The sequence below is a fragment of the Amblyomma maculatum genome, chromosome 3 (assembly GCF_055883805.1).
Source record: "Amblyomma maculatum isolate TAMU_Amacu chromosome 3, ASM5588380v1, whole genome shotgun sequence".
NCBI lineage: Eukaryota > Metazoa > Arthropoda > Arachnida > Ixodida > Ixodidae > Amblyomma > Amblyomma maculatum.
The window spans coordinates 205780174-205794730 of NC_139346.1; the positions used below are offsets into that span (position 1 = coordinate 205780174).

The following is a 14557-nucleotide window of genomic DNA, read 5'->3' on the forward strand; positions in this document are numbered from 1 at the left end:
TACTGTGCACAAGAGTTGCAATAAGTATTCAGTCAGAGCTGCATGAAGAAATAAAAGAACCCAGTGACTTCTGCTACAAAGTTGCTGGTTGCATGTGCAAAGGTGGGGAGAGAAAGGACTGGTACAAAGCAACTGACATGTTTATGTAGTTAGCAATAGGACAACCATAAGCAAGCTACTGCTAAATGGTTTTCACTAACATGGAATCATGCCTTTCCAGTTGTGCAAGCTTATGTTAAGTCATAATTCAGTATTTTTCAACTTCAATTTAATAACTTTTAAAGTCTAAAAAAAAAAAAAATCCTTACTCTGACATAAAATTAAAAATATCAAGACCTTTTTTTTTTTTTTTTCATTAAACAGCCTTGGTCTTTGGAATGCAAAGATGCCTCTGGGTGATACATTCTACATGCTCTGGAGAAGATTTTCTGATTATTGGCACCACAATGCCTCCTAGGAAAATGTGTTCCTTTAATTGAGTAGGTTAAGGTACAGACAGCAAACGAAAGAGTGCAGTGATTTTTCTCATCAGGCAAGTTGAAATCAAAGGTGGGGCAACTCAAAACTTAATGTATGAAAGCTAGAGCTACATTGGCAAACATTCAATGCCATGCTACCACCTTGTCCATTTTTGAATAATTTAGTACTATAGTCATTTCCGGAGAAATTATATATAGTGCAATTTCAAGACATAACTATTAACAGATATTTTAAAGGCATATAATGTAAACATGTTCCCTCATTTGATAGCAATTAACTCTAAAACAATTGCACTATAATGATCATGTGAGACATGATAAATTTCACTGATTTTCAGCAAATATAATTTACAGATATCTTTATGATAGGTATATAGACAACCAACAAAAAATGCAGTGAAACTAGTAAGCATGCTGAAGACGCGTAATCTGTACAGCTTGACTAATGCATGCTTATTAAAGAATATGGTTGTGCGGCATCATGGAGGCTGGGTATCCATTGCAAAGTCGTTAAACCATTCAGAAGTTAAAAAACAATGATAGTAGATGCATGATACAAGAATTCTGCTTTTGTAAACTGCAGTGTAAAGAGAAGTCACAGTACGTTACACATAGTGTCATACTTTGATTATCACTGTTGGAGGGGGCAGAAAACTCTTATAATTGAGAGATGCACACTAGTAATGTTCCAGCTTTATCTTGCTAAATATTTGGTTGGTGTGCATTATTACTTGGTTTATTGTTATCATGTCTCCAAAGCATCATGCAGTTACAAGGCTTGAAAGAAAAGATACCGGTTATGAAGCGAAAGAGAGCCATAGGATCTTTGACAAAACCCGAGTGCGGCCATCATTTTTAGCACAGGGTTGCTAGACTGAAGTAATATAAAGTTTGAAGCTGTAAGTGAATCTATTAACATCATCAAAGAAGTTCATGTGGAAATGTCGTTATAGTGATAAATGGAGTTCAGTGCATGAGACGACAAATGTGTTGTATTGACTTTTGTTTTTGTTTTTCCTTGTTTATAGGCTGCTGGCAAAAGCAGTGTTTTGTCATTCTTAGTGAAACAACTTCTTTTTTTTCGCTTATGACAAACTATGTGCACAAGAATCTGCAAGCATATCGAGGCCTCCTTTTTTCTTATGCTTGTGTGCTTCGTGTGATGGGAAACGGAAGACACGAGTTTAGAAAAACAGTGACTTGAAACAGGTATCCACACTTGGTCAGTTAATAAATATATGTGATGGCAACTTGTTCATCTCGTAATGTCTGCAAAAGTTGTCCAAAAGTATTAAAAAGGTTGCAGAAAGAGATGGCAACACAGTCATGTACCTCTTAAGCAGGTGTGAGAAATGATAAGTACCCGTTTAAGATGGTATAGTTAGCTTGAAACATGTGAGACTATGCTTTCTTATAAAAAATAGCAATCAGAGTTAAGCTGTGAAAGAAACCACTACTGTTACAAGCACAATATTTTTTTGCAGCCCCACGTGGGTAAAGAGAGATAAGGGAATCGGTCTGCTTATGAATATTCTCTTCAACGGCAACTTCACTATCCTTTTTGTAACAATAAAGACATGAGCAGAGGAAGGATACTGAGTGAGTGACAAATGACTAAAAACAAAAGTCCTATTTCTGAACGAGGTGACAGTAGATTGGCTAAGCTTATAAGGTGCTGAATTAGAGGAATGACCAGCTGAACAGATCATAAACTCTGCAAAACTACAGCTTTTTATCATGTGGTAGGGGGCAAACTTTCACAGAAAGCATATAGCATGTAGCTCATTTCTTTTCACAATTTTCTTTTTTCTAGTCTTAGTCTGAATTCACGTATTTTGTAAGATGACTACATAAATTGTAAAGGAATGACGTTAAAAAGAAATGCGCTGTTTAATCAACATGGATACTGCCACACACCTACACAAAAGTGACAATTATGTTTAAGCCTTGCACCAGGTGTGTGTGTCTACTTGGCCGAAATACATGCTGCAATGCCCGTTTCTGAAAACAAATGTGATCTTGTCCTAAATATAAAGCAGGCCGCTCCAAAATTAATTATACAGTAACATCAAAGACAGAAAATTGTTTTCCTCTGGTGGCCAAGGAAGTAACACAAGGAAAATAACTGAATGAATGCTACAGCATGTGCTTGTGCACAACGCTTAGCAACAGTGACAAAACAATGTGTCTAGCTGCAAAATAGCCCCAGCTTTCATCGCCTATTTCTTGCTTGTGCAATATTTCCTGCGCATTCCAAAGAGAGTGAGTGAAACGCATAATGCTGGCTTCATTACGTAATTAATGCTTTAAGCCATTTATACACAATTAAAAAAGTGTACATTTATATGCACACTTGAAGGCAAAGAACAAAAAAAAATGTAAACAACAACAATGCAGTGACGTACAGTGCTTTCATGGGGGATTGGCGCAGCATCACAGTTAAAGACCCGCAACAATGGTGCCACATATGCACACACATGCTCACACACACAAAAACATATGATGGGGCTTTCAGAAAAGACTGAGGTGTTTTCATTCCTCCGCACTGCGATTTTTTTGCGGCAGACGAAACGGGGATGCAAGACATACCGGGAAAATGTAGAGAGAGAGAGATAGAAAGAGATGGATGGAGCGAGAAAGAGATGGGTGAGGTGTGATCGGCATGTGAGATAGGACAGACAGGGGGAAATGTACACGCACATCAAGAGCCATAGAGCATATCTGCCTCAATCACTGGTAGCGCAGCCAAAGTTGCTGAGCACATTTAGAGAAACACGTCGATAGCCAACAACATTGCCAACACGCAACATAACTTGTTTGCCTGCCGCCCCCGCACTAGGTGTTTATGGTGGCACCTTGTACTACAGAGAACTGCAGGCCAATCAATAGTGACCTCATGAAACATTAAACACCCAAACAGGCTGCATTAGAGCTGTTATGAGGATACTTTGTGCAAGGTTATCTGTTGGTAGTGATATCATTTCCTTTGGCTTAGTTAACCGGTATCGCTGTCAAAACTTTACAGATGAGCACGGCTCTATGCAACATTGCTTTAAGACTGTCATTTTAAGAATAGCATTTTTTTTTGTTTACAGTTGGCAGTAATCTTGCCAACTAACTCTTCATGTAACCAATTTTGCCAGGCTGATCTTATGTATTTTCTATTTTTACTATATTTCTTGCCCTCTAAAGCAATGTGGTAGCCAGTGACTGGCAATGCCCAAAACAGCTGAACAAGTACAGTGAGACGGGAATATTATCTTATTGCTCTGTTTCCCGATGATCTTCGTTGCAGCGAGAATCTAGTATAAATCGTTCTCATGCCTGTGTATAGTAGGGTGACAGGATTTACAGCAGGAAGTCAAGCGTTGGATACAATCAACGAGCAGATTTGCTCCAAAGGGAGTTCTAAAAGAATATAGGTACAGAAAACAAAAATAAAGCACTGACATTGCTTCAGCAGTGCATGCCTGGAAATACATTTTATACTGCATTGCAGACAAATGAAGAGTAACATATCCTACAAATGAAAAAGAGAATGCATACTAGAAGGAAAAATTCTTGTATGCCATTTTCTTTTTGGGTCCAGTAGAGTCATGACGAAGGTAACAAAATAACAACAGCCCATTTGAGTGCTCAATGTTTTTTCATTGTGTGAAAAAAGGGAGGACCCGTGACAGTAAGCATACTTCTCCGACGAATAAACAAACATTGGAGGAGAAGAACAGATGGCGCGCGCCATGGCCTGTACACGGAACGATAAAGAGCCGTTTAAAACGGGGGCAGCAGAGGAGGAGGAGCATGCGCTCGTGTGCGTGAACGAGAGAGAGAGAGAGCGAGAAAAAGTCGTTGTCATACAAACAGCAGTCTGGCAACAGTCGAAAGGAGTCCCTCTCTCTCCCTTCACCGGGAAAGGAGCGAATGAAACGAGCAGGGCCTCCTCAGCGGTCGCAGCAGGCGCATTCGAAGGGAGGCCTCCACCGGTGCGAGGCCGGGGAAACAGTGCAAGCGAGTGGTGTGGTGTGTGCATGTCGGCAGCCGGATCACCGTCTCCGGGTCGCGCACACTGGAGCGAGGGCGATGGGGATGGCGGGCTTTGCAAACAGGAACAGGAAGCCAAAGAGCTGAAAGCGTCGTGCTTCTTCTTTTCTCCCCTCTCTTCGGGCTGCAGTTCACTCGAAGGTTCCTCGGCTAGGACCAACGAATTCGTCTGCGACAGAAGCCAAAAGCACAAGTGCTGTACCTATGTACGGTCTATATATTAGGCAGACAAAAAAAGAACCAAAATCACTGCAGTCATACAGATCTATGTGGTTATGCCCTGGAAACATCCTCTTGTTTCCTCCCCCGCAGCTTGTATTCGTCAAAATTAGCAAAACGGGGCCCGCTCTTACAGAAAGCACACAGCCCGACTGAGGCAGCTAGCTTGTGACATCTCTGCCGACTTCCTTTTTTTTTTTTTTCTGATCCCACGAGACTTGGCTGTACACTAAGAGCGCAGTACTTAGCATATAGAAAAATGTAGCGAATGAATTTCAACTGAAAAGGTCTGGCTCGCGCTTTCACATACATGATGAGAATGCCAGTTTTAACAAAGAATTCGCGACAGCGAGACTTGCAAATTATTAGCAACGCAACCATATGGGTCTGCCAGCCGCCTTCTAGCAGCAGAAATGATTATTCTCGACTGCAAGAGCAGTGCTAAATCTTTTTCGCTTTACGAGACTAAATAGTCGTGGTGTCATGTTTCGTATGCCCATCCTCTCAATTTTATTTTACCACCACTTTCGTGTCCACGCAGAACAATAAAAGCCTCTACATGCGCACCCAAACGATTGTACAGTTTTTTTATCAGCTCTTTTCGCCGACTATAACTAGGAAAAGTGAGCACACTTCGACAATTTCAGGTCTTCCATGTTACCCTATATGTGTTAAGTGGAATCGTTTAATACGGTACATGTCCTTTCCAACCCAGCTGTATTGAGAACCAAAACACGATGTCGACTCCTAAAGAATGTGCTGGTAACCATGTGAATCAAAGGTCTGACTTTGAAGCCTGAAAATTATTGTGCTGTCAACGACTACGCTAGCTTTGAACCAGTCGCTTCAGCGGCCCTCGTCCTTTTTTTCACGGCAAGCTGGCTTTGCCGCAATAGTATATATGATGAGGCGAAGCACTCCTGTGCGCCAAAGGCAACCACGTGAAAATGACATGACCGGTTACCGCCGTTCATTACGAGCATAAAACAAAAACGTCCGCTTAGAAATTTCCTCCTTCGTATTCGTCTAGGCTATGCAGTCGTCTCACTGGGCTACAGTTCCGAAGTCTGTTATTTTTTTTGCGACAGTGGGCCACTCGGTGCACGTGGTACATTACTTTCAAAGATGATTGGCGTGGCAGGGTGATGAGGCCTTTATAAAACAGAGTATATTTATCAACGGCGGCTTGTGGATGCTGGTGGTTGAGGAGGTGGATGGGCGGGGGAAAAAGGGAAGACGGTACTACTCGCGCAAAACTCCACTGCAGAGACTACATTGGGGGAACATTAGCGCTGCCATGACGTTTTATGTAATTTTTACCTTTTAGTGTGTTCATTCTTAGTATATCTATATTTCTTTAGTTCTAATTGTCTACTTTGTTATTATTTTTTATTTCGTATTTTATTATTTTTATTTACGATTATCATTCATTGCCATAATCATTTATTATATTGTTGATTACAATCATCCCTAATTATTACCATTTTTATATTATCACCATTAGTCACTACTGACTCAATATTAATTACAATTTTATACACTAACTAGGGTACTCTGACTCACAAGCCACTTCCGGTTATGAGCGATGACGTCACCTGGTAATGACGTCATCTCGGGCGACATATTTTGAGGACACAACATAGTTTACGAATGCATCCGCATTAATAAATTATTACTTTTTATGTTTCTGCGCCGGAACAGTATAATAAATGGAGGCCCCATTGTGGCTTTCCCTCTCGGAAACTTTGGCTTAATCCCGCCTCTTCTCAACTCCACCCCTGCCTTCAGATGACTATAATAACAATAACCGTGACAAAACCGTGTGAGATATTCAATGAGTCTAGTGCACCATCAGTCCTTGTGATAATAGCGCGCATGCGGCGGAAGATTTTAAGGTACAAGCACGCTGTGTCACTGCCTTTGCACGCTACCAAACCTCTTTCCCAAGCGTGTAATTAGAGCCGAATTTTTCGCAGCAGATTTCCTTCCTTCAACCTCCCTACTCCTATTGCCGCCCGCGCGAAAGACGCCAACAATCAAGCGCGTCTAGAAAAGTAACAACAGCGCTCCCCTGTGACGGCCGTTGGCCGCGCTGTTTCACTGTCAGAAAATTTCCTTATTTGGCGTTGACGACGGCCACAACAAATGGTGGCAACAAAATTAAGCAAAAAGTACGGGGACAAGAGAGGGGAATCAACCACTCAAGCTTCAATAACCTAACGAGGAAGCACTGCAAAGAATAATATACAGTAAATCAAAGAAATCAATATATCAACCAATAATATATGAATCTGCGTCCGGTTTATATATTCCCAGAGCACGAGGTAAGACGAGAGGAAAAATATAAAAGAAGAAAGGACTGTAGCATTTCACTAGCTAGCATCCGACTTTGTTTGCGCGCATATATGTCACACTCACCATGCATTGCCTAGGAACAGTAGAGCGTGCAGAACTGAGGGTTCTTTCAGTGGTAGCCGTTGGTGAACGCGGCTGCCATCAGCGGGCCCTGTGAGAAAAAGAGAGAGAGAAAGAAATGAAGTATGAGAAACAGCAGGAGGTTATAAGTATCATGCGGTTTCGAAATAAGCGACAAGGCGTAGAAGTAATTTCACTTCAGTAGCACGCACGCAGTGCCGTTACGCAAGAGGCGTAGCAGAATTTCTCACGAAGCCGACCCTTCAGAAATGTTGAAAATGCAGACTCGGTTAAAATTACCAAAGTTGAGTAACGACAGAGAGAGAGAGAAAGAGAACGTGGAAGGTGTTCAGGGTGATCGAGGACCCATCCGTGTTGTGTAACCCGCCCTAATTTTTATTGTCGCTCACGCGGATTTGCAGCGAAACCTGAATTGACGGTAACAGCTTTGCCGCTGTCTATAGTTGACGGCATTTCGTTCAACGCTGGACGTCGATGTCCAGCGTGGTGTAAGCCGCGATGACGTGGCGAGACAAGTAACAACATAAAAAAGAAATTCCATCAAACTTTTGTTCACGGCTCCTCTGCCTGGATGTTGCAACGTTAGGCGAGGATGTATGAGCAAAACGTGTTCAATTCAGCGCCTTTAATATAAAAATTACGAGGGACATTAAGATCCGCCTTAAGGGCATGTCACGACAGGGTAGGCTACCTGACCAAATACAAAGCCCCGCTTTAACCAAGCCGTATGAATGTGCCTGCGTGGCGTAGGAGTAGCTTGCTTGACTCTGCACTCAACACTAGCTGGAAGGCTGATTATTTTATTCCACCTTAATTCGCACCTCAACCAACTGTTCCCAACTTTCAGATGTCATGTGGTCATGTTTAGTCGCGAAAACCATAGAAGAATCATTGCTCGGCTGTGTCAACTGCCGGCTACCACCTGCCAGCACTCACGCTCGTGATTTTTAACTCACAACGTCAACGCCAGATTTTCGGCTTAGTGTCAGCTTTAACGTTGCGTTAAAGCTCAAACATAATAAATAGACAACTAAAGGCACGTGGGACGGATATCCGATACATTCGTTATCCGGGTATGCTGAGCAGTATTTTCTAGTATGTTCGGTCTGTTTCAGTCCCCTGTTGATTTTTGCCCGAAATGGGGAGGGAGGAGGGGGTGTAGGTGAATGTGATTCAAGTGCGCCATCAACTGTTCGTGTTGCTATGCGTACGAACACCACGTTAAATAAAAAAAACAATTTTCAGGTTGGCTTACGTCACTGGGTTGCAGCGTGTGAACAGATTGCTCCTCGGTACTTCCATGAGAACATATGAGGCACATTTGATTTTCTGCCGAGCGCCCAAGTTCCCTTCATTTACGTTGAGATCTTTGCAACGAGGGCTCCCTGGGCGTCACCATATTGCTTGCTGGACTGTTGGGTGCGGGTGACGTACGCACGGCGGAAGTTGCAGCGAAACCGGTTTGCAACAACCAAAAGAGGAGGCGTTCCCAAATACTTCTCGCCCGATGTTAAGGTCCACCGTGCGGACGTCACGCGCTCCCAACATCCCAGAGAGCAATATGGTGACGGCCAGAGAGCCCTAGGCAGTTAGGCTCGCGATAAACTCAGAACCACGGGGGTTTAAATCTATGCGCCGAGTCTCCCCCAATTTTCGGTGGAGGCGAAAAGCAAGGCGCCCGTGTGCTGAGCGATGTCAGTGCACGTTAAAGAACCCCAAGTCGTCAAAATTTCCGGAGTCCTCCACTACGGCGTCTCTCATAGCCTAGGTCGCTTTGGGACGTTAAACCCCTTAAAAACCAACCAACCAAGTCTCCCCCAAACTACTCGAGGTGTTTACGTGGAATTTGCCGGCCAAATGAGATATAGAAATACATTTCTTAGGAATTAACAAATACCTCGAAACGAGAGTTGTGCCGAGTACTGGTGACTCGATCTCCAGCACGTACATTGATGATTCACAGGTCGGTGCGAAATTCCAAACAGCGCATATGTTATAGAAATAGTCCGCTTAGATTACAGTTTGGTCGAGGTGACAAATAACGGCCTTATTTACCAAATGTGACTGGGTACTTCGGACGCATATTCAGACATTTCATTAAAAACCATGCAGGGTGTTTTGAGCATTGCTCGTGCTCCATGTGTACCCTGCGTCGCCACTGAAATGTGAGAGCGGTGACCACAGGCAAAAATCCCCTTCCAACAAAAAGGTGTAAGAATATTCGTGCCCAACATGCAGTAGTGTACGGACATTTTTTTTTTTTTTTTTTTTCACGCACTCCGTGCTTGTATATCAACGGCGCACCTGACGCTCTTCGCCTCTATTGGCGATTCTGTAGCCCATCTTTGGTCCCGAAAACATGTGCGCTCACCATGCTCACGGTGAGCGGAGGAAATCCCGACGGCTGGGGCGACGTGGCCTGCACGTAGCTGACGCTGTCCTGGCTGGAGCTGTACATGTCCATGGGGCCCGGGCTGTTCGCTGCGCACGCGGAGAGGGAACACACACGCCGAAACGTGAACTACACTGACATGCTCTACAAAAAAAAAAAAAAAAAAAAGAAAAAGAAAAAAGTCAGCATCTGGAGGAAATACTGCTGTTTCTGTTCTATTTCGGAGAGCTTTGTTGGCCACGTTTGTTACTTAAGTAAGAAGGACTGAATGCCAGCAGCGCCGCCTGCGTTCTAGTGCCTTAGTTTATCAGTGCCATCAGCTGCAAGAGGAAACAAACATGCTAACGATCAAAAGAAACAATACAAGCATGCCTTCATCTTAGAACATGCAGCGATGGATTGACTTTACGACACTGAGTTCCCATCGCGGCTTCAACGCACTTTTTTCACGTGAGAATGGATTACGAAAGCAAGTCTAAGCCACTTTGGTTACGCCTAATTGAGCATATGTTTTCACTAATACGGATTCTGGTGAATGAGTTCCGATCAGCGCTCTATCACTTAATGATTTGTGTTAATTTACATATTTCCTTCCCATTTAGGGAAACGGAGAAGATAAATATTCCACTTGCTTCCTGTACATTGCGTGCGAGAGCAAGATTTTGTTACCGGCCAGCAGCTTTTTTATATTCACGTTCGAAGCCACAAGCACACGAGGAAGCAAATCGAGCCAAATTGGTGCGCACAAGGGACTTTAGTACGTTTTAGTGCAACGGGACTTGCACTTGAACCATGGATCGGCGCCGAATCTTGCATAGGTAGTTTTATTTCTCTTCACACTCTTCACACACTGCTACACTTCGGTCGGAGCGCGCATAAGGACGAATCTACCACGCCTCGGCAATAACAACAAAACTCCGTTGTGCTAGCCTACTCTCTGATAAGAATTGCAACAGTCACGAAAACAATAGGGTAATCTGTATTAAAAAGAAAACAAGAAAGAAAACTCATCTGCGTCGCATGGCACGTGGTGAGTAGTCGCAACCTCAGTTTAAGAATAGACCGTGTGCGTTGTTTTGGTTCTGCTGCTTTGCTCTGTTAAAAAACACTATTTCACCTACTCGCTCACTACCTGGACATATCCTAGTATGAATATTTTGTTCTTTTTTTTTTTTGAAAGACCACAGACGGAATCTGAAACCTTGAGTATGACCGCCTTTCTCAAGTCAGTCTGACACTATGGGGTTTCAAACTTAGTTCTGTTGACGAAAAATAACGGCCGTAAGTATCATGATAGCAAACCGTGTTGTCTGTCCGTCATCTCCTCATCCTTTTATATGTCTACATGTAGCGTCTTGTCTTTTTCAATTCAGAGATGCAGAACCAACCAGCCTGGCAACATACTTTACTGCGGCAAACTGAGTGCCCATTCAAGCAGAATTCGGATTTTTTTCCCCACGCAGTCCTACTCACAGAGTTCCAGAAATATGCACTGACACAAAATTCAAATTGAACTGCACCGCTAGGATACTTGAGATGCATTTGCAATCATAGGATTTTTGACAGAGAGGTCAACATTTCAGCTTAAGTACGCATCGAACACCAAAAACGGCCACTGAACGCAATCAATCTGGCTGAAAAGCATACCAATGACACGAGGAACAACGCCGCAGTGGCTTCTGACGTGCAAAGAATGCGCGGGTAGCTCTGTGAGAACAGGAAACAAAAAAAGAGGACCGAGCCTCGCCACGCAGTCATGAAATTCGTTCATCCATCTCAAGCGGCCTTTCTCTCTCGCTGTTTGCGGCAAAATGTTCCAATTAACGTGGCGCATGATTACGGGCATTGTAGAAGGTTACGGGCGTAGGGGAGTTAGGCAACGGGACCAGGTACCTGAGAGGGCTTGTGTTAGTAGAGGCGGCGACGTCTGCTGTCCGTTGAGTTCCACTGAAACAGCAACAGAGGAGCACAACAGCGGAATGAGAAAAAGCGACATAGCACATGCATCGAGAACGCCTCTCTGTGGCCAACAGGGCGGACTTGAGTTACTTTAGCGGACTCTCTGTCGCAGGTTTCTATGAACTGTCAGTTATGTATGAAACTAGGAGCTGCTCTACCGTAATCTGACTCATTCTATTATCGAGGAGGTTATAAAGTTGTATAGCAAGGTAGTAGTGTTTGCAGAACCCTCGTTCGAGAGAAGAGGCCTTTTCAAACATTGTAAGGGAGGCGTTATGTAAATTCTTCACACTTTGTAGAACGAGATTTGGATGATTAAATAAAAGGCTACCCAACGAAAATTACACAGGACGATAGAATGGCTGCTTGAACTACGCAACGAGAAGACTTGCACTGTATGAGGATTAGAAGAAAAACACTCCCCGAGTGTTATATCGTGTGTTGAGCCTCATGCCAATCATATGCAAGCACTTGTGCTAGTTTTAATTTCTTGAACATTTACAACTTCAATACAGTGCGCTGAAAGCTACGGGCGAGCTGGTGCCATGTGGCGTACAGAAAATTTTCGAGAAGTTCAAGAGGGAAAGACGTATTTGAGGCTCAGCATTGGTTTTGATATCCTGATGATTTTTGGCAACCGGTATTCACTAAAAGAACGTTAGTCTGCTTTACGTAGGGCATGAAAAGTTAAACTGCGCATATATTATCTTCCTGCACGGCAAAGCAAGGGAAAGTAAGTTATTTGACTGCATGGAGGACTAAAATAAAAGTACCGGTTCACAACAGTAAAATCGGGAGGATCGACAAGTCGAGACTCAAAACACGAGGTACGATTCTCAAGCTTTACAGATACACAGTCAATGCTGCAAATTCTTGCCATCCTTTGCTCAGCAGTGTAGCCTACAAAATATTTAAGCTTCCGATAGTAATAATTTCACTGACGCTGTCGAATTCTCCACTGATTTAATGCCCTATTAGCCAGGTTCGTGAAGCCAGGACAGCTGTGAGCTGGTAGGAATTCAGGTGGGAGATCAAATAGTTAGAAGAAAAATGGAGAGATACGTTTAGAGGCTTCCACTCGACAACCGCGACCTCCACTCCAGAGCCGCTCCTCGGATGGGCGGAGCAGAGGGAAGCAATATGGACCAGGACAAGCCTGGGTTACTCAATGCTCTTCCACAGCGAAACAGCGAAGGCTTTTTCATAACAGGCGGAATTACTGTCCCTATAAATGTTCCTGCACTGCATTCCCTTGTTAAGTTTTTTTTTTTTTTTTTTTTTGCAATGCTTAATGCAGCAAGCCAGCAGGCGAAATAACATACAAGGAAACCCGTTCACGCTTTGCAACTCTTGCGCTTCATGTTGTTAAATCCTCTGCTTCTCTTTTCTTACGTCACGTCGTCGTATGCACATGTTAACAGCAGTTTTACCGTATTCCTACGAATAGCCTATGAAACCCATGGTCAAAATAAATTAAGGTTGCGAAGCTTCAAATGGTTGGCGCCACTGACGCCACCGAACATATTTTTTTTTTCCCTTTTTATTATTATTTTTTTTTTTGTGGGGAGAAGAGGGGGTACTTTGGTGGTACTAACGCCCTCGCGTTGAAATAAAAAAAAAAAAAAATAAAGGATCGATGCGTGCCGGGGGCTTGAGGACTGCAACAACTTAAAAAAAGAAATACCGAAGTAAAAAGCATTGTTCGCTGCTAAAGATACACTCGGATCTGAAGACTCCAAGATCATATCACCGCCGCGGGTTCCCCCTGAGCGCGTAATACCGGACGTGTGGGTACCGCGTGGAGGTGAAAAAAATAAAAATAAAAAGCGAAGTTTGTTCTCTCCTCACCCCTAGCCTCTCTTGCTCGCCCGGTGACCTCCGCGCTATTCAACGCGCGCACGCACAAAAAGCGCACTCAGTGTAGCTTCTCGTACTAGTGCGTTATGTCAGAGAATTCGGGAAATGTTCTTTAAGAGATAGGCCCTCCAAATAGAACCAGCGCCAGAGATCAATGCCTAAGGCGTCTGGCTCCAGCTCACTGTTTCTGCGCTGGCTCCGAACGGCAGCAAGAGGGAGCTATAGTTCGCGGAGTGACCCCTGCCTTTGTTAAGGTGGGCGGCGCCCATGTGTGCGAAAGAAGAAGAAGCCAGCTCGCTTTTCGAGTAAGAGAGGAAACAAAGGAAATGTAGCGATGGCGACCAGTGAAAAATCCCCCTCGTGTCAGCGGAGCTGGCGAGCCTCGCCAATCGGCGAGAGTTCCGGTGCTGGAAACAAACGCACTTTTAGGGTATCGAACGCTCCACGCAGACTCTCTGGCGAGGCGAGCGAAGGCGTTAAGCGTGATAATGGAGCGGCCGTATACACTCGGTGCAATGTGCTCATGAACAATCAGAGCAGTTTTGCTCAAGGCTAAAGAACGAACAAAGGTAATCATAATTAAGTGCACGCCGATGGAGTCTTGAATTGAAAGAGGAAAAAAAAAATTTAAAAGCTGCCTAGTATCATGAGACAATCAAGCTTTTCAGTTAAGAACCATCAATAGGATGTAAAGTGTGCCTAGGTAGTAAAAATTAAGCTTGGGAAGACGTTGTAATACCGATTACGCGACTTTGCGAACCAAAATTATTATACCGCAACACATTCGAGACTCAAATGCCGCGTATTCTGCCTTAATTGTGTACACAAGTTTGACGGAACGCCGGCGACGAACAAGCAAACTGAACGCGTGGCAGATGAAAGCCACTGCGCTTATTGCAATGAAGAACACGAAAATGTGTATACAATAGCTCGAACCAGCGAACACTATTCTGCGCCATTACTTTGCTGCATGAAAGTTTCTAAGATGGTTTGGAAGAGGATGAACCAATTTGACAGTCTATTGCATTTGCAGTAATGTCATTAGACATGACCAAGGTCTTTTGATAAAGTGATAAATGGTTCATAGACACGTACATTTGAAAGTGGCGCCTTGAACACTGCACTGGTATCTGCAACTGCTAAACTTGTTATCAGGACCTTTTTGCCTACAATA

The 14557-nt window shown here is 43.6% G+C and overlaps 1 protein-coding gene across 4 annotated transcripts in view; it reads right to left on the minus strand.

Annotated features, from left to right (window-relative positions):
- Positions 1-343: 343 nt before the first annotated feature.
- Positions 344-14557, minus strand: part of Rbp6 (RNA-binding protein 6) — a 553757-nt gene continuing 539543 nt past the window's right edge. For 3 of the 4 annotated variants that reach the window (XM_084599398.1, XM_084599397.1, XM_084599396.1), the window contains 4 exons: positions 11461-11514; positions 9547-9656; positions 7158-7245; positions 344-4689 (listed from right to left, as the gene is read on the minus strand). In XM_084599398.1, the coding sequence (XP_084455524.1) occupies positions 7204-7245; positions 9547-9656; positions 11461-11514 (206 nt within the window). In that variant the 3' untranslated portion in view covers positions 344-4689; positions 7158-7203. The remainder of the gene's footprint in view (positions 4690-7157; positions 7246-9546; positions 9657-11460; positions 11515-14557) is intronic. The other variant, XM_084599400.1, reaches the window with a different exon arrangement.